At 45.7% G+C, this 27,984-nt stretch overlaps 1 protein-coding gene across 3 annotated transcripts in view; it reads right to left on the bottom strand.

Annotated features, from left to right (window-relative positions):
* The window catches only part of LOC141740663 (uncharacterized), a 64,492-nt gene extending 37,122 nt beyond the window's left edge, over positions 1–27,370 (bottom strand). For all 3 annotated transcript variants that reach the window (XM_074579681.1, XM_074579683.1, XM_074579682.1), the window contains exons 1-3: positions 26,753–27,370; positions 8,684–8,759; positions 6,131–6,621 (exon numbers count right to left, since the gene is read on the bottom strand). In XM_074579681.1, the coding sequence (XP_074435782.1) occupies positions 6,131–6,621; positions 8,684–8,759; positions 26,753–26,872 (687 nt within the window). In that variant the 5' untranslated portion in view covers positions 26,873–27,370. The remainder of the gene's footprint in view (positions 1–6,130; positions 6,622–8,683; positions 8,760–26,752) is intronic.
* Positions 27,371–27,984: the final 614 nt, after the last annotated feature.

The following is a 27,984-nucleotide window of genomic DNA, read 5'->3' as shown; positions in this document are numbered from 1 at the left end:
CTGTTGGAGCAAGTCCAGAGGAGGGCCACAAAGATGATCAGAGGGGTGGAACACCTCTTCCATGAAGACAGGCTGAGAGAACTGGGGTTGTTCAGCCCAGAGAAGAGAAGGCTCTGGGGAGACCTTACAGCAGCCTTCTAGTACCTAAAGAGGGCCTACAGGAAAGATGGGGAGGGACCCTTTGTCAAGGAGTGTAGTGATAGGACAAGGGGTAACAGTTTTAAACTGCAAGAGGGAGATTTAGATGAGACATTAGGAAGACATTCTCTACTGTGAGGGTAGTGAGGTTGCCCAGGGAAGTTGTGGATGACCCATCCCCAGAAGTGTTCAAGACCAGGCTGGATGGGGCTTTGAGCAACCTGGTCTCATGGAAGGTGTCCCTGCCCATGGCAGGGGAGTTGGAACTAGATGATCTTTAAGGTCCCTTCCAACTCTAACTGTTCTATGATTATCTTACCTGTCTTGCCCTTGGCATTTACTATGTGGCAGCAGGTGAGCCTTACTGTCAGTGAAATGAAGACATAGTCAACTCAATTGCCTCCTTGAGGAAGTCATTACCCTTTCTAGGAAGCAGTTAGGCCAAGTTCTACATGGGTTACTTCTCTCTCATGCTATGATTCATCCAGCCCTGGCAGCACACAGGCACTTCCATTACAGCATGGTTTTGCATGGATTAGATAACCATCCAGGGAACACTAAAGGGACACAGAGAAATCTGCTGCCTGGCAGAGTCATAATCACCTCCTCAGGGCAGGGTGGGGTTCTTCATGCCTTCCCTCGTTATTGAGTCTCTCTGTCTCTCTACCTCCCAGACAGCACCCTTCCTTCCCACCCTCACTCTCTCCACCACTGTCAGACTACAAATGCCTTAATCAGCAAACCAGACATCAGCTGGGTGGCACTGAGTCAAGGAGTCTTTATAACAGACATCAAACCAGAAGAGAACATCTCCTCAGCTCCTCCAAAGGCACAAAGAATGAGACACCTCTACCATGCCCCATCACCAACTCATGTGGTACATGTCTGGAGTTCCAGAGTCTCCTGCCACAGAACTATATCCTCACAGGCAAGTAGATCAGACAATCTAATCAATCATTTTCAGCCCCAAACTTTTGCATGCTAGGATTGCCTTGCAGCAGCCAGGCATGGCACTTCTTTTGCTGGCTACTTCAGTGCCAAATGCTGGCAGGGGCGAGAGAGACAGGGGCTTCTGTGCTGGAGGAACAGCTGCTGTAGAGTATTTCTGGGGGTGAAAAATAAAAGCAAAATTGTAGGAGGTTACCAGAAGCAGGATTTCTCATTCTGTAATGGCGCAATCGGTTTCTGCAACAGTTTCCGTATTATATTTCTTCAACAAGCATGCTACTGCACCCTGGGACAAAAAACTGGTGCGGCCCAATGTTTCACACCTGGGAGAGACAAGTTCTGGCCCTGGGCCCCTTAGGAAATAGTGTAAGCCGTTAAACTCAGCACAGGTCCCTGAACTCTGCTCAGTCACTCTGGAGAGCGAGGTCCAGGGCAGAGACAGAGATGAAACTACCACCAGCAGCGGGTTTTCCGGCACCCCCTCAGCACAGAGGCAAGCTCAGACAGGCAAACAGATGATAACAATTTTCAGGAACTGACAAGGCCTAGATTCAAATGGGAGGCTGAAGGGTGAAAAGGACTCACAAGCTCGCACATTCTCTATCTGGAAGCTATTTGTCAAGTCCTGGAGAGACACGCAAGGGCAAAGCCCAGCTGTGCTAAGGATATGGAAATCTCACCCTGGAGCCATTAGCAGCCCAAAACCAAGACTCCAGCATACCAGAGGTCACACACTGGTCTTTGGTCACATGTGGCGCGTACCATCCTGCAGTCTCTGTGCAACCAGTATCAGCCCAAAGAAAGCTTTCAGTGCCAATTGCCCTACCAGGCCCAGTACAACCAAAATGACAGTATTCAAATATTCAGCAGAAGGACTGTTGGGCTTGATATTACACAGCTAAGCATAGATCAGGGCTCACACTGTACCCAGGCCACTTTCAGGGTCAAGCCAAAACAAAGTTCCAATCACCTGTCGTGCACTGAAACTACTCAGACACCAAAGAGGCACAGTGTCTGTAGTGAGAATCCAAATGTTAGCACAGGATCTAGTTTTCTCTTCTGTGCTGGCCTTTTTCATCCTAGCATCTCAAAGTATTTTAAATAATGAATTACGCCTACATAAGATAACAATATTGATATCTTCTACTCATACATGCAGGCAAACTATGGCAGAGGTTTGACAACTTGCTCAGAACTACCTAGTTACTTCGTAGTGTAACTGGAAATATACCCATGTACTCAAACTCTTTGCCTTGTATTTTGAAACAATGCTTTCCTTACCAGCTACCTACCCACACATAAATGAGGACAATTTGGATTGCTCATCATGCCAACCCAAAGCTGCTCTCCTCCAAGAGAGCGGTGTCTCCCTGCAAATGCTACACACTGACTTCTCAAGCTGCTGAAAGTAGATTTCAAAGGAGCTCCAGCCAGTCCCACTAAACAGCACAGAAGGACGGACCCTTTACTTCCTCTCTATCTATTTACACAACATGCCAAGACTAGTTAGTCTCATCCCCTGGGAAGAAGCTCAGCAACTCCAAGGAGTCTTTGTGACACCCTAGACTTCCTTACACCTCAGCCAACCCTTGCATCCCTTGGCGCCATCACCTCAAGCCATCAAAGGATGTCTCTGCTGCTCTCCTTGACCTTGTGCTCTCAGCATTGCCAAAAAAAGCCAGATCTGATGAGGTTAACAGGGTATCAGCAGCCACAGTTTTTCTAGGACATGAACAGCCTTCATTAAATAGCAAGTGGCTGGCAGCAGGGCCTGCATGTAATGAGGTTGCTGTCCAAGGACCATGATCAAGAGGTGGCTGGGAGAGGGCATTCACTGCAGTAATGCGGGTGTCTGCACGAGCCAGGGCGTTTCTGCCCAATTAGAGGAAAGAAAGGAAGAGGTCTACTGAGCTAATTTTCTAGTCCTTTGGATGAGTGAAGAAAAGTATGCATTGAATTGCCCTTGCTCAGCCTCAATAGGGAAGAGGCTGGGTGGCCAGCTGACCAGCCAGACAGGGGCTAAATACACCCGCCAGCTCTCCAAACTCATGGCTGGGGCACAAAAGGGCAGAATCACACTGCCCTGTGAAGCTGAAAAGGCATTTAAACAGAACGGGACTTTTTAAACCTGCTTCTGTGCAGCCTTTCCTGCTGAGGGAGGCTGAACTCAAAAGGTCCAGATGATAGAGATTTCCATTTATCCACAGGCCAAGGCACAGCCATTCCCTAACCCCTTAAAATCACTGATTGCCCCCAATTCACTTGTTTCTCCCAAATTTGCTCCCCTTTCTTACCGAAAGGCACCAAATCAGTGGAACACAGAAGACATTTGGATACCACATGCCACTGATCCATGGCTTTCCTGCAAAAGCTGCCTTGTCTGTTCAACCCTAAGAATAGCTTAAGCATCCCAACACAGAGACACTGCACCACAACTCTCTGGACCAATTTTCCAACACCAGCCGATATAAACAGGATTTGATGCAAAGGCAAAAGCACTCAGCATCTCTTCATCCACCTTTGAGTAACCCATAACACATTATGCACCCAAAAGTGTTGTCTTGTCTCATAACACATTTGCTTCTGGCACAAATTAATCTTTCCTGGTACTCTTTGTCATCTGTCAGCTCCACAGAAGTGCAGGAATGGGAAGTAAGGCTCAGGGGCAATGGTGAAAACCACATCTGCTGCTCAGAAAAGTTTCCATCTGATCAAGCTTTTCAGCTGTATTCTCATGGGCAACCACATGATAGTAAGGATAAGAATCACAAAGCAAGAATTACTTGATGTTCAGAGCCCAGATGAAGCCTTAGAGTAGCCAGTTTAGTATTATCATTCCTCACTCACATTGTTTACCTGACTGAAAAACACATGATGCCAAGTGCTGCCCAGGTGTTTATTAAGATGCATTTTTGTTGGAGAATGAGAACAGACCAAGAAACAAACACCCTGGTCCCATTTTACAGGTGGGTGATGCAGGTACTGAACAAGACTTGCCCAGCTTCATACAACGATTTTGTGGCAGATCTCAAAATGAAACCCAGATTTCAGCTCACTATCGTAAGAAATGAGATTGGTGATTTTAACTACACTGATGGGAATACAAAGTCAGAAGACTGAGTCTACAAAGCTATTGTTATTTCTACCACGATTTTTTGTAGCAGAAACAAGTACAAGTAGCAAGCAAAGTCATAGAGTGAACAAGACTTCCTAAATCAAGCAAGAAGTCGTCATAAAGCTTCAAGATTTTACTGGATGAAAATTAACCAATTAAAACTGTAAAAATAATTCAAATGACCAAGCACTGTTAGAATATTAAGGCTGCATCTCACTTTGCATGTTTCCCTGCCTCCCCCAAAAAAGTACACTTTTAAATCAAAACCACTAGCTGAATATCCCTTCTTTAGAACAGGGATTCCACAACCTAGAAGTGTTAATCTAGAGTAAAAATGTTATTTAAGAAGTCAACCCCAGACTTCAAATTTTGCAAAAATCCTTGCCTCAATATAGAAGTGTCAAGAGCAGATAGGTCAGCAAGCAAATTGTTTTCACAAGGTTTCCCAGAAAGACCACAATAGTTTGGAAAGCTTATTTAAATTAGCTTTTAACTTTCAACACCACACTCTCAAACACACTGCTAAAGGGAATTTAAGGCAGAGCAGGTAGACAGAATGGCTAGGATACAAATCAGAGAAAGCACCTGGGCCAAAAGGAACATTTCTCCATTTAATCACACACACATTGAAAAAAAAAAAAAGAAGGCTGGGCACAGGCTTACCAGCTTTTTTTCCTCCTCTCATTAGGATGTGAGACTAATTAAAGTCTGTCAGTATCAGCAGAAGATTTGAGTGATGTGAAATGCAACACTGGGCCTTTTGAATGCTCTGTGAGCAGAAACTTGGCGAGAAGGTTAAAGAGGGGGTGAGGAAAACTACTGAAACCACAAGTCTCTGCATTATGTATTCATGGGATGCATGCTGCCAGCAGGATTGAGAACAGGCAGCCATGTAATGGGGAAACGGAGAGGTCTCACTTTAATAGATCTTGGAAAACAAATATATAGTCCTTTTAGTGGGTGCATCTCAAACTTAAAGGGGGTGATGTTAGTGATGTTAAAATTAGTACATCCAAGCAACCAGAGGCAGTGAAATTCCTCCCTAATGAGAGGAAATTCAGAACTGAAAATAACTGCCTTGAATTTACTGCAATTTACCAGGGTCAGCAGATGTCTGCAGATACTCTTTCAAACTGACACTACACCAGTGCAAGAAGAAAAACAAATAGCGAAGAGCACACTGAAATACTAACTCTACAGCAATGCCTTCTGAGAGGCGCCAGATGGGCACCGCGCAGGGCAGCCCACCCCACCAGTCCCAGGCACGCCCCATTTCCCAGCCTCTGCAGAGTGAGGCAAACTCCTAGCGTTTATGCATCTCAATACCAGCCCCCTACAAAAGTGCTGCAAAATCAAGAATAACTGCATCTAGAGCAAACCACAAACAGTTTGTATCTGTAAAGTATTAAGAAGGTAAAAAGCACTGTCTTACATTGCTGTAAAACTCCTAAGAGGTATAGAGAGACCTGGGCCCAAGGAGGTCAACAAGTATGGAAATACCCATCATCATCAAGTCTACAACCGCTTTCATCAAAGGTATTCTTTATATGCCCTTAAGCAATTAATTTATTTTTGCATAAATGGTATGGGTTAGCTCATGGCAACAGAGGTAAGTTGACAGAGATGAATGCCAGTAATTTTATTCCTGTGTCATCAATGAGCTGGACAGTATGGGTGCTGCCTTCCCAATGAGGACAGCAAGAGAATAGCCCAACTGTAGCAAAAGCCACTCAAGTAGCAGCAGCTTTACCTCTCAAGGGGTGTTATCTACACTTATGTCTAGTTTATCTCAGACAGCCTCTGAAGACATGATCACAAGAAGCAACCCTATAAGTTTACTGAACCCTGCCTCAAAAACCCTTTTCTGTCATTGCTTAAAACACCTTCTCTCACATTATGCTGCTTTCCTCATATGTAGTTCTGCCTTACCTGCTGCATTTTTTCCAGATCAAGGCTGGGCCTGCTGACCTTATCCCCATATCCTTGACGATGTCTCTTACAAGGCATGACTTGCTCAAGGCCTGCCCCGACGCTTGTGAAGATTAAAGGTCTGGAGGCTGGGCTCCGCACCAGGGGTTGAAGTCTTTTGGGAGGGGAGGCACTGAACAGCACGGGGCTTGGGCTGGCGTGCACACCATCAGCCTGCTCTGCCACAGGCCGGAATGACATTGTGCACAAGTTCTTCACTTCTTCGTCACTGGAGGAGGTGTTGTTGCTGTCGCTGCAGCAGGCAAACCTGCTGACCTGGGACCACTTTCGCTTCTCAGCAGCAAACTCTCGATTGATGCGCTCCAGCTCCTCTTCTGAGCTGTGGCGGTCAAGACTGGCATGGAAGAGGGCTCGAACCTTGCAGCATTGGTTCTCCTGGTTCTGGAGCTGGTTGGTGGCCAGAGGAGTCAAGGTACAATTCCGTCTTCTCTCTGGTGGGAGAAGGAGATAGAGGAGTGGCAGAGAAGATCTGCACCCCACACCCTAATAAACTGGGTCTGCTTTCTCCTAGCCTTTTTTCTGTCACACCTTCCCAAGTAAACTTCTGAGCTGTTTTCTACCTTTTTTCCTCCAGAAGAAACACACCCTGGATGAATGCTTCCCTTTGGAAGTTTCCATAACTTTTAGACCAGACTGCTAGATCCCCTTGCAAACTGTCACCTGGAAGTCTAGTTGCAGAGTAAGAACACAGACCTGCTGCCCACTTCATCCCCTGAAAGTGGAGAAGACACAATCTTGCAAATGTGTTGTTAGGCACTTACCTCTAGCTGGAAACATTAAATTCTAGTGACCAGTTCTCAGGGCAGAGGAGATAAGTTAGTTACGTTATTCTAAGCAGCACATCTGTGGTGCAAATAATAGAGACCTGGTTTCTGGAGGTAAAGGTCTTCTTTCTACTACAAGGCTGCCATTTAAGAGAGCCTGCCTTCAGCCATAAGCTGACCACGCTTTACCTGTTCTGCTGAGCGTTTTCTATGTTAAGCATGTGGAACGGGAATCTGAATTTCAACAGGACATGTCCTGTGGATCAAGAATTTAACTACTCCTGCCTTTGGATAAGAATAAACTTGAATTTGGCTAAGTTACAATAAAACACAGGGCATGCACAAATGGCAGAGACTTACCATAGCTCAAGAGATGCATTTACTACAGATTTCACCTACAGCTCTAAGCTGCTTGACACCAGGTCCAAAAACAATAGCAGAGCACTCGTCTCCTCTATGAAAGTTCCTCAGCTAGATTCAAAATCATAGAATTGTTAGAGTTGGAAGGGACCTTAAAGATCATCTAGTTCCACCCCCCCCTGCCATGGGCATGGACATCTCCCACTAGATCAGGTTGCTCAGAGCCCCATCCAGCCTGGCCTTAAAAACTTCCAGGGATGGGGCTTCCACCACCTCTCTGGGAAACCTGTTCCAGTGTCTCACCACCCTCATGGTGAAGAGCTTCTTCCTAACATCCAGTCTGAATTGTCCCAACTCCAGTTTTAATCCATTCCCTCTAGTCCTACCATTACCCGACATCCTAAAAAGTCCCTCACCAGCTGACTTGTAGACACCCTTTAGGTACTGGAAGGCCGCTATAAGGTCTCCTGGGAGCCTTCTTTTCTCCAGACTGAACAATCCCAACTCTCTCAGTCTGTCCTTATAGGAGAGGTGCTCCAGCCCTCTGATCATCCTCATGGCCCTTCTCTGGACACGTTCCAGCACGTCCATATCTTTCTTGTAGCAGGGGCTCCAGAATTGGATGCAGTACTCCAGGTGGGGTCTCATGAGAGTGGAGTAGAGGGGGAGAATCACCTCCCTTGACCTGCTGGCCACGCTCCTCCTGATGCGGCCCAGGATACGATTGGCTTTCTGGGCTGCTAGTGCACACTGACGGCTCATGTTGAGCCTCTTGTCTACCAGCACCCCCAAGTCCTTTTCTTCAGGGCTGCTCTCAAGCCAGTCGCTGCCCAGCCTATATCGGTGCTTGGGATTGCCCTGGCCCAGATGGAGGACCTTGCACTTGGTCTTGTTGAACTTCATGAGGTTGGCATATAGGGCTGCCCAATACCAACAGTACAGGGGGAATGGAGCAAGCTAATCAGACAAGTGAGTCCAGGGGAATGGGGAAAGGGAACATCAAAACTGGAAGTGACAAGGAAAAGGAAACCTAGAACAAAGATGACACAGGTGCACAAGCATGGAATAAAAGATAAATTTTTATTCCCAGCTCTGCTGATGGCCCAATTGTAGACCTTCTCTGCCGCATGTCTGCGCCACTGGGGCCTTAACATGTGGCTAACAATGTCTATCTAAGAAAAGTGTAACTGCAGCATCCGATAACACTAGCTTCTCCCTGTGAGGTCTCAAAGACTCCAAGGTGACTGACTTCATGTATCTGGTTGTAGTACATTGGGGACAGAGGAGGAGGCACTTCCAAGAGCACAAGTGAAAAGCAAAAAGGACATCAGCTGCAGCATCCCAGGACCCTCCCATCTTGTCCCTTTACCTCTGTCGATCTGAGCAAGCTCCTGGTTCTCTCCCTCAGAGTCGTCGCTGTCCTCATCACTTGGGGGGTAGGAGATCTAGGGGGCAAAGAGAAAGAAGAGGCTTCATCGTGAATATTGATCATTGCCCTGCTGCTACCCAAGCTACTTTCCCCACCCTTCCTTCTCATATCCCGCAGTCGTCCACCCCACCTAACCGCACACACCCTCCATTGCACCTCCCTGTATACACATCCTTATCTCCCAACCTCAAACTCCCATCATATCCTCTTACTTGTAGCAACTCAAAACACACAGCCTACCACTATTTCCACCTTACTGCACCACCAACTCTTTCCCAAGCACAACAAACATACCCTGCCCTTAGCTCCCCAGACACACAGATTATAACCATCATGGCCTACCACATCCACATCACGTGGACAACTGAATCTCCAAAACTCGGCACCAGAATAAAGACACATCCTGTCAACAGCACTATCATCTTGCAAGGCAACCACAAATGGAAGTGGCATGTTAACTTTAGCTGTCCTATGTATCTACCCACACTTCCCCCTTGAAGGCACAGACACAAAAGCCACCAAAGAACAGAATCATCTTGCTTTCCTATAGGACAACTCTGAAGAATGTAATAGAAATAAAAGAAACAGGACTTCACAGAAATGCAAACAATAACATGCTGTCCCCACCAGCACAGAATCTTACATTACCACTGAATACCCTCAAATGCTCCAAGAGTAATGACAATTCACATATTTGGTCGATCAGAAATCTTCAGGGCCATTTGCTCTGGGTCAGCCAATGGACTTCACCTAACCACTTGCTGTATACCCAAATACCCATTTACTCAAAACATATTCTAACACTGAACAAACTTGCTAGCTGCCATTTGAGAAGGGTCAAGAGGTCTGAAACCAAGCTTTTGTAGGTCAGATAGATCCCACTGCTGCTGAGTTCCCTACATAGAGGAAACCCTACCTGCCTTGTTCCTAAAGTGACTTTTGTTCTGCTGCATAGAGCATACCTGGCAGTTATTAGATAAGACCTCTGAGCCATGCAGCTTAGTATGTGTCTGGCAATGGCCAAAACCAAATGAGTCAAAGGAAAATGCAATACTTCAAAAGAAACCTTTATAAAAGACAGTTCTGGAATAACATGATCACTGCAAGATGAGCTTTACTACTCCTTACACCTTTTTATTCAGAACAACAAACATTCACATCATTCTTAGCCGAGTCTCACAAGCCACTTGCCCACAACAGAATCCAGTGGCATAGGTTTTAAAAGGTTACACGCTGTGTTTCCATTTTAAAAGTGTCTGATGTGCTGTGCTTGACTTTTATAGAAGATGAGGCAGCGTGCAACCATTACACTGATACGGACCCATTTCACCTCTACTGTTGTTCCTAAGGAAACGTCCTTGGAGTGTTTCAGCCTCACAGAGACCCAAAAGAGCAGCTACACTTAACTAGATGCCTATGAAAGACACATACAGCTGATGGAGAGAAATAGGAATAGTGGAGAAATTCTGACTGATACCGAATTTGACAGCTATTAAGTCAACATACCTATTTTGTAACCATCCTCCAGAATTATGTATGGGGGTTTCATCACCCCAAAAGCCTCTTGCCACCTTTTTTCTCCTCCTTTTTTAAAGCTACCTTTTACTTTTTTATATTTACATTGCCCTTTAAGAAATCAGAAAATATTTTCCTTCCTTGCCAGTCTTTAAACTACTTTCCCAACTGTCAAGTGATGAATGAGAAAAGTGTCATTTTTATCCCCATTGCTGATATTCTTGAAGTAAACGCAGGGGGTTATTTTTCCCACTACAACTAGAATTTTCTTGTATGTATTCACACACATGCATCATTTAATAAAGGCAGCTGGCACTGAGGAACACTGCCAAATTAACAGACTACTAGTTGTCCCCAGAACAGGTATAATACCTTGTTTGTGCCATGGTAGTTCACAGAGGGGACAGCTGACACTGAGGTGTCATTGTGCTAGCTGCTGTACAGACAGACAGTGGTTCTGTCTTCGTTACAAAAGCTAAGGCTCCAAGTCTAACTCGAGAGGTACTGACCTTAGTCTGTGTCTCATTCCCATATAAAAACCTTTCATTTGGACATGGCAGGGTTTTCAGCGAGGTTTAATGGCTCTGTGTGGGAAACCTATCAGCTCCAGTTTTTGTACTATGTAAATGTCAATAAATGTCATGGCATTGCTTCCAAAAAAAGAAAAAAAAAAAAAGGGCAATGACATCTAGCACATGCAGGCCAAAGAGCTACTGCACAATGTCACTGGCTTGAGATGCTTAAGATAGGAGTTGGATTTGAGTCAATGATTGACATTTTGAAGGTCTTTGTGTCTGACAGTCCTGAGCTTCCAAAATATTCACTCCTCCCTGTACAAGTGCAATTTGCTAGCCCCTAGTCTTGTATGGATAACTCTCTGCTGCTAAGTCCTCCACAGTCCCACAGGCAACCTAAGACTAATCCCCTCTGAGTTGCCTCAAACACTTCTCTAGAAGCTTTGCTCAGAGCACCTATGAGAGAAGAGAAACCTCTTTCAAACAAGAAGATACCAAGTCTGTGGATTTGGTCCCATAGTATATACCAAAGAAATTAAAGGAGTAGGACAATATGAAAGGCTTCATGGAAAAAAAGCAGCTCCCAGTCTTGGTAATCATCTTCCTGATGCTAGCCACAAAAGAGTAAGCACCTGCTCTTCTAGAATCAACTATGAATTTTATGAGCAACATATCAAGTGCTTTTCAGAATCAAGGAGATTAGAGACACCTATTGAGTCACTCTTCCTGACACCTACCTTTTCATTTGGAAGAGCATAACAGTAGCACATTTCTCCCAACATTCAGACTTTGTTTCTCCCATTACTCCCACTGGCTTATTACACCCTTGTTCTAGACAATACCCTCAGAAATTAGAATATTTTCATAATATATATCACAGGCTAACCATAAAAGAAAACTTAAAATGGAGCAATTGTGCATTTTTTTTTTGCATGAATGAAGTAAACAGACAATAAGACTCAGAAGTCACATTGCTTATGATGCCCCATGACCAGCACTGTCTTTCAGAAGTCGTCTCATCTTGGATTTTGTGTGGGTTACATACAAGCAAATACTCTCCTGCCTGGTCTTCACATCTTTATCAGAGACAAAGTTTTCCTCCCATTTGTCATTTAGTAAGGTCTGTTATTTTAATATTGTTACATTCTCTTTTTATTAGTAAATCCTTCCACAAATTATATGCTGGCTGTGGGAACCGAAGTCTCCCAAGCTCATATGAGACCCTAGCTCCCATGTTTCAGCATGGAGAGAACAAGCATTAATAGCAGACTAACCATTAATCTTGCAGAGTTCAAATTTTACACATGAAACTCCTTGTATAATATACCACTCAGGCAAAGATTAATGGAAGATCAAAAAAAGGACGGTCTATATGTATAATAAGAATTTCCAGAAACTACAATGATACAGGGAATCAAAGACTAATGCTCTGACTAGTTGGAGATAAGTGCTCCCTCCCTTAACTTTTCCCAGGCTTTAACAGTAACACTTTCCTCCCTTCGAAAGTGTTCCACTAAACACACAGTGGGCTTGTGTTCAGGCCTCCAGCCTCCCTTAGACAGTCCCTGGCTTGTATTAGCCACAGATTTACTTTTGTCTGAGGCTGCACAGCCTTGTTTGCCTCAAACTCAGAATTGTGGCACTGAGAGAACAGAAAACTTGATCTCCATGCCAAAAATCCCACTAGATCATGTGGGATCCATTCACAACATAGGAATCACTAAACTGTTTATGTTGGAAGACACCTCTTGGTATTATCTACCCAAGCCCCTGCTCAAGCTGAGTCAACTAGAACAGGTTGCCCAGGACTGTGCCCAGTACACTCTGTTTACAAGTTGACAAAACAAGCCAGAAAACGAAGGATGGGAATCCATCCACCCTGCAGTCTTTCTTTAGGAAATGCATCAGATGAAGTTCAAAGACAGCAGCCTCCTGTTGATGAGGATCTCAGTCTTGCACATGGATCCTTCAGTTCCAGCACCAGACATGTCTTCTGTCAGGACAAGGACTCCTACCATGCCATATGGAAACATGGACAAACTTCACCATGAGTTTGCTTTTGCATCAATCTCCAGTCAGGAAAGATGGGTTTGTGAAGAATAACCAGATGGTATTTAAGGAGAACTGAGTGTAACTTTGAGGGAGACTTAACATGAAAGGAACTAGCAGATAGAACAAAAAGCTAGAGACAGAAAAAACCTTCACCTTTCTCATCACACTGCGACTTGTCAACTCAGTACTGATAACTAGATGCAGCCAGAACTGCCCTGGTCCTCAAGGGTCCAGTCACCCATAGAGTCTAAAGTCCTGAAATATACCAGAAAATAGAGAAAACCCACCCTGTTAAAGTGAAGCTCCTCTTGGTTTTGCTTACAGAAGATAAACTAACCTGCTGTAGATCAAAAGTAACTATGTTAAGAATCATCCATAATCTTACAAAAGAGAAGCGAATCTCACTTCTAAGGCAGAACAAATCTCTCCCAACAGGCTTCACTTAATGGCTGTATTGTCCTAAAAAACTAAAACACCAACAGGGTAATTTGGTGCAGTGGAGGGTGTGCATGAGGAGCAGACAAGACAAAGATACAACTGACCACAGGCAACCCCTTGTTCCCAGCTTCAATCAGGAACACACAGGCTGGAGGACATCATTCCCAATCCTCTTCTGGGAGGGAGGGACTTCACCTCCAGGGAGGTGGCTTCCCAGGCAGAAGCCAATGCTGCCTGTGCGGCCACATATAAAGCTGTTTGTGACAGAGGCTCATTAACTCGAGCCCTGGCACTCCGGTAGAGCCCCTTCCAAGTGCTCTGTAAAGAGGCTTTGCTGAGTCAGTCTCACTCACTGGTTCCTAGCACAAAAGCAGAAGGGGATGAGCAGCTCACCATGACTACCGATATCTCTGCTATGAGGAAACGATTTCCATTGCTCCAGACTGAAGTGAAACCCGTGTTCACTTACCTTCTCCCTGCCACACTGCCTACAGAGTTGCTGCTAGAGACACAGGCATCTTACAGCACTGGGCTCTGCTGTTGGCTCTTCTCCTTCCCAACTGCTTGGCTTTAGTAAGAAAATTTTACCAAGTTTCCCCATTGTTATTTTTCCTGGTCAACAATTGCTGTAGTTGCCACGAGACGCTGTGCGATCTTGAATGAAGGAGATGCTATCCTCCCAACTATAAGAGACTTTGAATTAGAGAGAGTGGGAAAACAAGGGAGATTATGAGACACTGAAAGGCAGTTTTGAGCCATGGAACAACACAACAAAGGAAGAAGTGAGTCAAATAGACCTTCAAATTAGCATCTAACTCCTCTCCCAAGTTGTTCTTTACATTTTATTTTAGAGATATTCAGCATTACAAGGACGATTTATGCTAGTAAGAGGCTGTAATGCTTGCTCTCTCCTCAAGAAAAGCAGTAGAGTTAGAGACTAGAGGAAAGGTTCAGTTCAGTCTTGAAACGTATACAAATGAGATACAGCTGCCCAGGCTAGATCTGGGTTTTACAGCTGGGGTCCTTCAACAGCTAAACCTCCATCCAGAACAGCCCTAGTTTGCAAAAAACTTTCTGAAGTCTTTTTTTCCCATGTTATTACTATTTTCCTTTTCAATGTTCATAATACCTCTGCCTCCAAATTCCTTTCCCCATTTCCTTGCAAATGGCTACAATTCAAACCCAGGGTTCGTAACCCTTAAACACTGTCCTGCTTGACAGAGCAGCTGTCTGGCTGAGTCAGTGAAAGCAGTGATGGGACGGTGCACTCCTCAAGGCCCTTGTTTTCCCAGCCTACCCCATGCCAAAGATAGCAAAATTCCTATTTTTTGTAGGAATGCAGCACGTTTAGTCAGACACACCATCTTCTGCATGAGTCTTAAGTCCAGTTAACCATCAATGGTTTCACAGATTTGAGGGAGGCAGAGAGTTATTCTAGGTAGCCAAATTCACAATGTTTTAACAATACAGATGTTATTTTTGTTGAATGCTTACAGACACAGGCAAACATCATGACTGGCAACAATCAGGGTGCAAGTGGTGGGAGCTGACCATGGAAACTGAGCTTCTGTTCTGAGGAACAATGACTGAACTTGATCTCCAGAAGCGTAGGCTTAAATTGGATTACCTAGATCTTGAAAACACTAGGCTTGCACAGAACAGCGAGGACATAAGTGGTGGGTGGGTGCGGGGAGGTGCATGTGCGGTCCTCTTATTATTTTAAATCCTCTCCCTCAACTTTCTGTAATTCCACAAATTAATACATGTGTTTTAAACATACTGTTCGCACAGCAAGATTACGTTTATCTACTCTCTGCATCTCCTGGAAAGAAGTTACAGCTGTGGCCAAACCTGACTAGAACTACAGAGATGACAGGGCACTGCCCTAGGTTTGGAGATTCATTTCCAAGTGGAGTGAATCAGAGGACTCCATGCAAAGACAGCACTGGGAAGAGGCACAGAGATGGGTCAAAATATGCCAACCCCATAGAGCACAACTAGACTCTCTGCACACACATCGGTCCCACATCAGTTCTCTTGCAGCAGAGTCTGCATCAAACCTTTTCTAAATCTCCCCCTGCTCTTCTCAGGGCTAAGCTGAGATGATTTTGCAGGGGAAGACTGAAGATAAAAACACCAGGGGCTTTCACAAAATAAAAAAACAGCAAGTCCCAATGCATTGCCATTCTTACAGAGAAATACAGTATACAGCACCAATAAGCCTATAGTGCATGAACACATGGGCTCCATAATCACCAGGAAGAGAAGATCCCAGGGAACCAAATACAGCTGATGCCTACAATTGAGCTCCACTTTTTTACATCACCTAGGGATCAGGTATCAGGTGAGCCACAGCAATAGCCTTTTCCTTTGACTCCTATCCACTATGCGTCTGATCTCAAAAGCTCTGGGCAAATATTGTTAGAAGAACAAAACCAAGATCATCTTTTAAATTCCACTCAAGATAAACGTCTAAAAGGCAGTACTTGCAAAGAGACTAGAACCGACACAGTTCTACCCAGAAGGGACCAATGGTATAAGCACCCACAGACATGCATACACTCCTCCCACCAGCCATCAAAACTTGTGTGACAGAGGACACAAAGAATGCTACTAGCTTAAAAATGAGACCTTAAAAAGCCTCCTAGGCAGAAAACACCCAGACTCTGGTCCTTAGCACCCAAAATACTACAAGTCTTAGAGAACTCCATTCAGTTTATTTATCCTCACAGCCACTATGAGAACCAGAAGCTCTTTTTATAAACATAGCTTCAGTTGTGTTTGGGGCCATGATTTAACAGGTCACAATGTTAAAAGTTACAGATAGAAGAAAGTCACTACAGCTCCCACTCAGCAGGTGGATAGGGTCTGGTAACAAAGGTGTTACCACTGAAGTAGAGCCTTTAATCTTCCAATTTCCTCCTTGGCTTCCCAGACCACTATGTTTTATGAAATAAGACTGATTCTACAGTACAGGAGCCAGTGGAATGCTGCAGCTCCATGCTGTGATATGTATCATCCTTTCTTTTTACAAGATTCTCAAACTATCCCCATGTTGTTACTTTAAGAGGCTGGTTAAGGTCTATAGCTCTTACTATGGTGACAGAAACCACACACTCCAACTCCACTTATGCCTGCAAGTGAAGCTTGCAGATGTCTTTCCAATAAGTCTCCAGCAAGTCTCAGTTTCTGCTCAGTACAAACCCCCAGCATAGCCTGGCCTCAGCCAGCAGTCACCTGCATGTGATGGAGACACATAGTAAGTTTTCTGCCAGCTCTGTTACTCTACTCACAGCTTTGCTGATGTGATAAAGAGATTTATGGCTAATTCATATCCAAGTTTCAAGGATTCTGTTGGAAGACTAGCATTCACCTGTTACCCTTCCCACCCTATGCACGGAGGCAGCACTTTACATAATTCAGAAGGGAAATAGCAAAGAAAAGAATGGTAAAGTGTCAGGAAACACCCATCAGAAAAAAAGCGGTAACCTACAAAACAGTTGTGCTGCAAAGAGATCCCTCTGCAAAGGAAGTCAGCTCCTCTAACAGCTCACAGTATGGAGCCCAGGCATTCCCCTGGCTCACATCCCACAGAAGCAGTGTTATTCAGCAGTGTTGACACCAGAAAGCACAGCAGTCCAGAAAGACAAGAAGGAGCCTAAAGGATTAAAGACCTTCATTTCAGGGCCTCATCCACCCTATGTTAAGATACAGTGACTTAGCTCCATCTGTAATTTACAGACCATTTGCTGCTGAACCTCAGCTCCAAACACAGTCAGATTAAAAGCAACACTTCGTCACAGGCTGACAGCTCTCTCAGACATAAGGGGAAAGCAGTACAAGGGACACCTAGAACTGGAGGGACACCTATATAGCATAGCTAGTCTTGTCTGTCATGCACATACTAAGAGAGGGGAGGATGGGAAATGGCTTCTCACGCCAGTGCCAATCACTTCTGCTTAGCCACAGGGATTTAAATACACTCCAACTGACTCACAACCCAGTGGCCTAGCTCAGTTATTACACTCCTGTGATGAGAAGAGGTCCCTCTGCACAGGCCAGCTTCCCTGACAGTTTACAGCAACTCCCCAGCACTGTATGTGTCCCCTGGACACATAAAAAATGGAACAGTTTTTCCATTCCTTCCTCAAAAGGCCTAGGGAGGACAACTGCCATTGCCCTCAGATACTTGATTAGCTGAGGAGAAGCTGCTTGTGTTGGGAGACCTCACTCGACACTCACCTCTGCTCAGCCATAAAGAACTACATTAGCCAGATTTGCAAACACAAGGAACAATGCCTTACAGTCAGGCTGGAAAATGCATTTGGAGCACATGAGACATTTCAGGCTTCTCCTCCTCTAAAAATCCTACATTAACCCTTCTGAGTGCAAGCAGACACAAGCTGTTTTATCTACATGGATTTATATCAAACTTCTTGGGTTTTATCATGGAGCAAGCCAGTAATATAGACTAATCCTTCAAGACCAGATCTTTGATCCATCTGGTAAGGTATCTTTAAAGAGCTAGAACCATGTGAAAACTTGCAATTCCTCTCACTGCAACAGATCCTTTGCTGGTAGGTATTGCATGATTTTAAGTGGTTCCTAGTTGGGAGAATCTCAAAGAGGTGGTCTGTTCACACCACACATGGAGGGATAGGCAAGAGATGACTGGTACAAAGACAGAATTTGAATGTTTACTCTCTCTTCCAATATATGAGCCAGAAAGCATGAAATTAAATTAGTAAGAGGCAGGCTCTAAACAAACAGCAGGTGATCCTTCATTAACAAAGTGTGAAACTTTCTGCCACAGGACATTCTGGATGCAAGGACCCTACCTAGATTTGGTGGGGAGAAGTGGACAGGTTAAGGTGAAAGAAGTCCACTGGGCTACTAATGCACAGACAGTAGTTCTGTCTCAAGAAGACCTCGAGACCAAAGTATGTGCTGTTCTTAGACTCTCTTCTAGGTGCCCACCTCTGGGAGATACAGACAGATCTAACACAGGGTGGGTGCTTTTAAGCCCCATTCATAGAAGCAGGCCACACAGCACATGCATTTACTTACAATGTCACAACACAAGGGAATGCACAGAACAAAATCCAACAGTATTCTTGCAGATCCAACTCACCTCACTCACCACAGACAGCTACTGACAGAGTGTCCAAGCATCACATATCATTTCAGGAGCAAGACAGGGGAAAAGCTGCATGGCACTGCAGCCCTCTGCAAAATAGGGATTTCCCAAGAATGACTTGTTCTGTCCAAGAGAGAATAAAAGGGTTTCTATAAACAAAAATATATAGATGGAAGCTACTGATTTTTTAAGCCTTTAAGTTATGTCACTTCATATGCTCCACACCAAATACCACTGTTCTCTCCTGTTAATTAGCCTTTGGCCAAAGAATTTTTATTTCTTCAGAATAACCAACTCCTAGGAATAAAGAAAAAAAAAAAAAGAAACCCACACATAAAAACAGTCTGGCTGCAGACAACTGTCTGAAACAACCACTTGGCTTTGTGTGTAATAACTGGGTGACAGGATATGGAAGGATTATTTTATATTTTCCCAGCTTACATCCAGACACACTCTCAGCAAACTGGAGGATCCAACTGCCTGTCTGGCACCTCTCCTCAAGATGGGAAATTCCCCATTCAACCAAAGGAAATTTTCTTCTCATCTTATGCCCATATAGAGCTTGGCGGATTGTGGCCTCAATGCCAAAAAGTAAGGACAGCAGTTAAATAAAAAATAGCCTCCATCATGGAAACAACATGACCCCGTTAGGAAGAAGCAAGATGAGACAGACTGCTGAACATAATGAACGCAAGGAGATAGATCTTTATGCCACTAGCAACATGAATTCTGTTATCTCTTTGAAATCAGTGGCTCAAAACCAGGTTTGTAGACCAGTCAAAACAATTATTCAGCTACCCAAGGTCAATCAATAGTCTATTCCCTAGAAATGTCAGAAACCAAGGTCCATCTACTCTCATTGTAGACATTGATGAATATTGAGGTATTTGGGAATACTTTATCCAGGCATCTCCCGTCCTTTCATAAAGCTATGATATGTCCTTTTCATAAAGCTAAATTCAGATAAGGACCATTTACCTTGTAGCCAGGCAACAACCTCAGGTCAACCCATCCCTGAAATGGGAGACATGACTAATAACCACCTCCTCAGGGTGCTTAGGCTCTGGCACTCGTTTCCTCTTTTCCTCAGAAGGTGTTTCCACCCCTGAACTCTTAGATCTCATACAGGCTGATGCTGGAACAAAGGCGGGGAGGTGATCCCAGGCAAAGTTATAAAGGGCTTCTCAGGTGTGTTTGCTGAGAACAATGACCAACCAACCCAGTCATGCCAGCCCCACACAACAGCAGCTCATTTGAGGAAGAGAATCCATTGCCTCACAATCTACCAAGCCTGAAGGACACCTCCTCAGGTTTCACCACATCTCCTCACTGACAACATTCATTTAGAAGGTGCATGCCAGTGAGGCACAGGCATTGATCTCCATTCCCAGCACCACAGCTTAAGCCTTGATGAGCTGAAAGGGCTCTGCAGCAGGACTTTATTTCTACAGTGAGCCTGGATGGTGGGCTGGCTGTCTAGAAGTGCTGGGGGAAGAGAGGGCTGGAAACAAAGACTGGTCCACACGAGCTGCTTGCAAAGCTGACAGTCACTCACAGAACCTTCATTGGGCTTTTAGCCCCTGCCAGCCCCAGAAGGCATTCTGCCATGCTAACCCAGAACAACTAGGAAGGCTCAGGATTTGGATTATTGCACATGCAGCTATGTAGCAGCTTTGGTGCAGATCTTCCAAATAAGATACTTTCTTATATACAGGTCCACCAGGACATTTCTATAAGCGTCCACAGTATTTCACCCTCCATGAAGCTACCAAGACAGAGCTAGAGAGCCAACCATGTGAGCTCTTCACATGATGTACCCACACAAGGGTCCTCTGTTGTAGTATTCCCAGGCTGCCAGGGCCGTCTCAAAGAGAAAACAGCAGAAGTTCACCTGGCTGAGCACTTGGTATGCTGCAGGAATTATAGAGGAAGAGAAACTACTCACCATGTAAGATCCACTCCCTCTGCCTCAGCCAGCTCCCGAGATGCCCCAGCCTAAAAATGCCTGCCCTACAGCAACTAAACAATTCAGTCTGATGTGTATACTGAGGTACACATGGAGGCCAGGTAAAAGTCCAAACAGATCAGCCCACAGCAAGGAGGAGGTTATACTGGGTCTGAAAAGCAAGAACATAGCAAGAGAGAGGAGAAATGCCCAGAGGCATCTTGAGCTGTCCACCCCCAAGGAGTGACCAAGCTGGTCCAGAAGAAACCAGACTTCTTTGAACAGCGCTTCACATGTGTGCCATGTCCCCACAGTGTGGGCAGGTCTGTGCCCAAATTGGCATGGAGACATCTCTGCACAGGTCACATTGGGCCATATGTCCTTTACATCAACTTTTAGGCTTGTGTCACAGGAGGTTTCGTACTGCACAGGGAATGCTTTCTGTGCAGATAAAGGTCACAACTAATTGGCTTTTCTCTAAATCCTTGCCTGGGTGTTCATGCTGAGCAGTTGCAGGTGGTGCTGGTGCCTATTCAAAAACAGCTTAGCTGGCTGACTCTGTTGGTCAACGGTGGCGAGAGGACAAACAGGCTCTGCCCACAGCCACATACAACAGTTACTGCTGTAGAAAACAGCCCTGAGCACACACATACCTGTGATGCTGGTTGCTAGGAAAAGTTGGGTCACCCAGAAATCCGAATCCCACTGAACAGGAAAACAGGGGCTACAGATAAATGCATGGGGGTAGGAGGGGTTGGTGCTGCCTACATGGAGGGTGGGAGTTGTATTTCCCGCTGAAAAGCAAATACAGCCCTTGGTTCCCATATTGAGACATCCCGACAACATTTCTGTGAACCCAGGCATACTCCAGGAACTGCCAGAGAAGCTGGCCAGACTGGAATGCTAAAGAAGAGCAGTGCCCTGCCCACCCACCACTCCACAGAGATGTCCTACATGGATGCAAGCCTTGCTTTTTACTTTAAAAAAGGTGAACCCACTGTTTTGCAAGAGTTGTAATTAAAATAAATGATGACCTGGGTCTACTTTCTATTTTCACTTCAAAGATAAGCTATTTTCCTGCTCAGGAAAACTTTCAGCATCCCAAACACTGCAACATAAATTCAGGAGCTGTAAGTCTGTGCATGACAGCAGGAAATGAAGTAGAACTGCATTGTCCAGCAAAGCAAAATGGATTAATCTGTTTTCACTGAAATGCAAAAGTTAAATACATAGTATTACATTTTCAGAATTCAATTTTTCATTCAAATAAAAATCAAGAATTGGTAAATACAAGGAAAAGTAATGAGATTTCTTTGTAATGCTGGGGGGTGGATTTTTTTTTTTAATCTATCCCATATTTTCATATCAGTCATAAGCAAGGCCAGCTGAGAGGATGCCTCTCTGAACGATCTCAATGTCAATAAACTTCCCATTGTGCTGTATTTGCAATATTAGCAATTTGTCTGAAGTCCCACTTTCTGGAATTCAGTCATTACAAGAGATTATCGGTGCTGGATGTCTGCACAGGAAAGATGACAACCCTTGAAGATTCAGACCTTAGAAGCCAAATAGAAAGAATTGTAAACGTATTCTTTTACAATGTCTCAGGCACAAGTCTCAAAAAATAAAGGTTTCTGAGTGGCTGGGATTGCCTGTTCTATTCTTTGTCTTGGCTAAGTATCGATCACAGTGTTTCTTACCTACTAAAATAATTTTAGTCCAAATTATCACAAACCTAACTTTAAGCATATTCATAGATACTCCAGTAGCCAAAATTGTATTTACACAGTTATATTTGTGCAAGTGCTTGTCCCCTCCTGAGTGAGATTAATACAAACCAGAAGCATCTAATGCTACCAGGCTTTAATAGGAGGAAAAGGAAAGCTTCAATGTAAAACAGAGTCCTCCAGTCCTAGAAGAATGAACCTGTTTGGTGGTATGTGCTGAAAAATCTATGAAGGAGAGAAACCTTCATATACCACAGGAGACAGAGGAAGCTAAATTGACAAGCATGGACAACCCAAAGAAAGCATGAGCATTTACACAGATCTTTGAAGGCGTACCCACTATGCACCAATAATAGTGATGCTACTTCACGCTTTTTTGGTCTGAGGAGGAAAAGTTTAAACATGCTCCTGGCTCTGCAGAATAACCAGCTACCACCAGGACAGTGACTCAGAAGCCACTGCCTGCAAGCTTGCAGTTCACTTGGGACAGCCAGCTGAACCCCCTTCATATAAGAAGGATCAGGATCATTCCCAGTCGCTTGTCAGGGCCGGCCGCTCATATCAGAGTCTCACAGATGATTCCAGATGCAGATGCCAGCAGAAAATAACTGACTCAACTTGCTGGTCCCCAGCACTGTGTATGGACACATACAAGCTGCAGGGGTATGTGAAGAGAACTGATGTGGTGGCCTTGTTAGTGCCTACTCCACAGTTCCCTTGCAAGCATAAGGCTAAATTACATAGCAGAGAAATGCAGTTCTCTGTCACCAGAGCAGACTCACGTATGAGTTCATTTCACTGATCAACATTAAGGAAGTGACAAACATGTCTTAAGTACCTCTGCCCAGGACAAAAAGGAATATACTAAGTACATAAGTAATTTAACAATTTCTGTGGATTAGAACAGCAATTGTATCACCTCCAAAGTTGTTTGTGTCAACAGCAAAGCTGGAATGGAATTGCCACCCTTAAAGTGCTCAGTTTTCTTCAGCTACATGTTCCAGCCAGTTAATTTTTTTAAACACACCACAATTCAACTGTTTCATTCTGATAATACCCAGGGCCACTAATTAAGGGCTTAGTTTGACTGGCAATGCACAGACTTGTTCCAACCAGATGCTCCCTGCCCCAAGGAGCTTGCTCGCAAGCAAAGCTTAGAAAATAGACACCTACACTTTAGCCACTACACAAGCATGCAAGGGCACAAGAGTTGAAGAGAGATTTGGAAGAAGTGCATTTATGTGAGAAACACCTACCCCAAGTTGTGGGGATGAACAAGACATTTCACTTCTAGAGAGCTCAGTCAGTCAGTTGGAGAGTACTTCTAAGGGCTCAGTATCAGTATTCCATCACATAAACCCACATGCAACCCCAGGATATGCATTTTAAAAGCTTCTTGAACAATTTGATGTATAGTTCAGGAAGGGCTTCTCAGGGCTACTAGTCCAAAAGTATGAAAGAAAATAATAAAAAACTGTACTAGACTGTAACACTGGACAACAAAGGAAAAATTCAGGCCTCGAGTTACAGGCCTCTCTTACTTTCCTTATTTGAAACATTTCACTACAGTATGGGACAAGCCCCTGTTCTCACTCTTCTCCCCTGTCCCACAAAGTCTGCTCTGGAACAGACACAGTTGCCAGCTATTAACAAAGATGAGCCCTAACCTGTAGTCAGATCTGCTTTTGGCTCTCGATTTCTAACAGCCAGCCAAAACCTGGAGGTTTCTGAATCTGGCCTGATCTCTAGCAAATAACACCAGACCATTGAAGCAAGAGGTGGAACAACAGGCTGAGGCACAAGGCTCCAATTCACAATCATTTCTTGGATTTAGCTACAGCAGCTGAAGGACTCTAAACCAATGGGCTGGACTATGAACCACAACAGCTCAGGAGTGGACATGCTGCCACTGTGCTGCACTGGCTACAGGGGCACGAGTGTCCAGCGGGAAGACAGCAAGGTCAGCAGGACCTGTCTTCAAAGGCAAAAGCAAATTTGAACCCTAACTACCACGCTTCACAGCCCAGCCACCCTACCAGAAACTGCTGGCAGTACACAGTAACCCAACAGCAGGTGAAGTGTCAGTCAGTCAATCCCCCCCTTCCCATTATGGTGACTTCTGGTGAAAGGGCAATAAAGGCACAGTAACTTCCTCAGCAACACCAGCATAAACCAGCAGACCTCTTGGGCCAAAGCCCTCTGAGCAGCCTCAGTTGTCAACTGCCTAAAGACCAACTTCAGTCGGAGGGAAAAAACAGAAAAGTTCGTGACATCTTACAGGAGGCAGTGGCAGCCTCTCAGCTTCAATCAGAGGAAGGCTAGGAAGACCTATCACAGCCACACTAAACCAATTCAGGACACTTGGTAACAAAATAAGATCTTCACAGTGGGCAGAAATTTCATCCTGAAAAAGATTCCCAAAGCTTGGATGCCAATCCAAGGCTGTTCAAATCTCCCCAGCTTACAAAAATGAGTTGACAGTTTACCCAAGGAGTCTCCCAGGACTTTGCCTAATGGCAGTACTGTTGCAAACTAGAAACACAACAGCAGCTTGTTTTCCGTTGAATTTGGGAACTTCCAACAAAGGTCATAAAGCGCAAAAGCAAGTGGGTAATGAAGAAGAGCAGCTAAGCACACTGATTTTAAAGCTCAGAAATTTCTTAATTTAGGTGGTGGATGCAGATCAGTTCTTATTCTATCCAGATTAGTTGCTCATTCTCCATTTACACTACTACAGACCTGATTTAAGCTCATACCTATCTTTTCACTAGGTTTCAATGGCAGCAGGCTGGACCTTTTAAATAATGCACGTACCATACATGCCAGAATACATACAGACCTGCACAGACACAGACCAACGTGAGGAATTTGAGAAGGCAGAAATCCAGTCTGTGCCTGGCAGCCCCACATCATCTGAGGGCAGTAGAGGGAGATAGTACAGGACACTTGGCCTTGTCACAGGGTCCAGGCACAGTGCAGCCACAGGAAGCTCCCACACAGCTCACCGCTTGTGACACCTATCCCGTGTCAACACCTGCAAGGAGATCGGGCCCAACACCCAAGACAGAGCACTGCACACTCTGCTAAGCAATTAGTATGCTGGTACGAGGCTCAACCAAGACCAGGCAGCTGCACATGGTCCCCAAAGGCCTACAAAACATATATAAACTCAGAGTTTGAAAGTCTGGCTTTATGCCCGTACACATGTATACCAGTCATTGTACCACTCCCCATGGCAGGCTGCAAACGCTACCTCTGATGGTCTATGCATCAGCCTTCCAAGAAACAGTGCAAGCTTACATCTCTCTTCTCTACTGAGCCTGCAAAAATGCAGGCCACCTGTTTGCAGCACAAAACTTTGGCACTAATATGAACAAAATGGCTGCAGATACCCACTCCTGCGGGTTTTCCTGCACGCCTCCAAGCATCCTGAAGGCTGTATATAGCCCTGAGAGCTCCTTCCAAAGATTCTCATGGTTTCATAACCTGAGGCACCAAGAGACAAACAATAAAGCTAAAGGAAGCAATCACAGCCACAAGCCCCAGAAACAGAGTGTTCAAAAGAAATCCCCCACTGCCTCTGCAGAGATATTCTGCACTGAATCCACCCACCACAACCTAAAGCATTGCCCTTATTTTATTTCCAAAAATAAAATCTACTCCTGCCTCCCCCAAGAACCACAGAACTTGCATTCCCCACAGGAAGAAGTGCATGGACACAGCAAACTTTGAGGAAATATCAGCACTGTTTCTAACAAAGTTGCCATCAGCCTGTCTAGAGTGACTGCGCAGAAGTGCAGCCACACGGCAATCAGCCTCTGTGTAACACATACAAAAGACTCCAGTAGAGTCTGGTATACGGATCCCCAGCCCCCAACTTGGGCAACGAGGGCTGCTACTTTTCCCAGATCCATTCTTTGATTTGGGGCCAGGCGCTACATTTCCTGCAGTACTGATGCCGATCCAGAGTAACTCTGATGATTTCAGGGGATATCCCTTGGTTCACAACAGTTCTGCCAAATCAGGATCTGGTAATTATTTTTTTTTTATAAGTAACTCATCACGACTCCATTTTTATCCCATTGCATATGGCTCAGAAATTCCTCCTTGCATTTGGCCGGAAGGGCTTAGATATCCCTTATGCTGGATCTGTGATCCTTATTTTACTTTTGAGCACTAAGAAAGGATTTAAGCAGCGTTCAGAAAGCCATGGGTCAATTCAGCTCAGATTCCAGCCTTCAAGACCAGAAGGGAGAGAAATGCAAATAACGAGCTGAAAGGCATTTTAGGCAAATCATGTTTGTACAGTATCTAGCACAGGGGGATTCTAGCCTAGTAAGGGCTAGGAGATTACAGATTGCACGCATGCAAACGTAACTAGACAGGCAAATACTTATGTAGCTAAATATGAACCCCATTAAAAATAAATTCTTCTAAAGAACTTCTGCCTTTATCCACCTTTCTCTATTACCTAATGAATTGTGCAGGGTAACTCTGAGAGCAAAGGAACAGGATTTTAGTAACAGGAGTACAGCCTAGGCCAGTTCCTACTGAGCACACTGGCTGAGAGGAAACTGGCCCAGCATAATAAATACTACAAGTTACTAGCTTCTTAAGGCCCTGTTATTAGTTACCTGAAAGCTGCAAAAAAAGAACCGAGACAAAACCAGCTGTTCTTACCTTTAGCTGGAAAGGTTGAATTTCATTTAAACTCTGGTTCCTGAGCTTTTTGGTGAGGATCTTCAGCATGGTACAAATCCGAGGAGCCAAGAAAGGGTTAAGCATACACACACGCAGCATCTACATCTGCCGAGCCGCTGCTGCTACGCTTGGAGGAGCTCCGCAGAGCTTGCATCCAGCACCCTCAGGTACACGGCGGCGGGGGTGCGGGGAGCAAGGCTCCAGACAGCCAGCTCCCAGCTGTGCCCCTCTCTCCTCCGCCACCGCACTCCGTGCTACAGCCCTCCGCGGGGGGGAGAGGGAATCACTTTCCAAAGCCTAAAGAAAAAAATAAATACCAAACTTCCTTTGCTTTCCACCCCCCTCCCCGGTTACGCTTCAGAGAGGAGGGAGGTACCAGCTGGCAGCGTGCTGCAAGGGACAAGAGACATTCGGCGCAGTGTTTATTGCGGAACGGCGGAGCTCCCTAGCCGAGGCCCCGGGCTCCGTTCACGGCGGCGCTCCCGCCTGCCCCGTCAGCCCCGACGCCGGCAGCCCCAGGCGGGCATCGCGCCCCGCCGCCACCGGGCTCCCGCGCCGCCCACGACTCCCGCACCGCCGCGACCGCCCACACCCTGCCCGCGACGGGAAACTTGTAACAAACGGCGCGGCAGCCGCGGCGCCCATTGGCCGGACAGGGTGGGACGGGGCGGCACGGGGCGGGACAGGGCGGGGCCTCCGCTTAAAGGGGCCCCGCCGGCGTAACCGCCGGTGCCTGCTCCTGCGGCCCGCGGCTGCCCGCGGGGCCGGGTTCCGGAGTCCGGGCCGGCGCAGGCCCGCCGCGGTGCTGGCCTGTCGCAGGCGGCGTTCCCTGGGTCCCCGGCCCAGGGGGACGCTGCTCGGGACGCAGCAGACTGATAACTGCCAGTGCTGTACCGCAGCCGGATCGCACCGGGAGGGTGAGGGGGTGCCCTGCCCTGCCCCCCGATTCCGAGCGCGGATCCTCAGGGAGGACTCCTGTAGCCCATCACGAGTCCCTTGAGCCACCCAGGGGGCTTGCAAAGGGCCTGCAGTCGCAGGGACACTCGCTACCGCCTTTTCTCGCAGCAAATGCAAGCGCGGGGCCGGGATGGCACCGGCCCCTGCTCCACCAGCTGCCCTCAGGCACCACCAGCAAGGTCCTCCAGCACCTCCCTGGCCACACAGCCGGGACACTTGTCAGGGACTGGCCGACCGGCTCCCTGCCACTTCCA

Source organism: Larus michahellis, chromosome 3, assembly GCF_964199755.1.
Source record: "Larus michahellis chromosome 3, bLarMic1.1, whole genome shotgun sequence".
NCBI classification, from domain to species: Eukaryota; Metazoa; Chordata; class Aves; order Charadriiformes; family Laridae; genus Larus; species Larus michahellis.
This window is presented reverse-complemented; position numbering and strand designations above follow the sequence as displayed.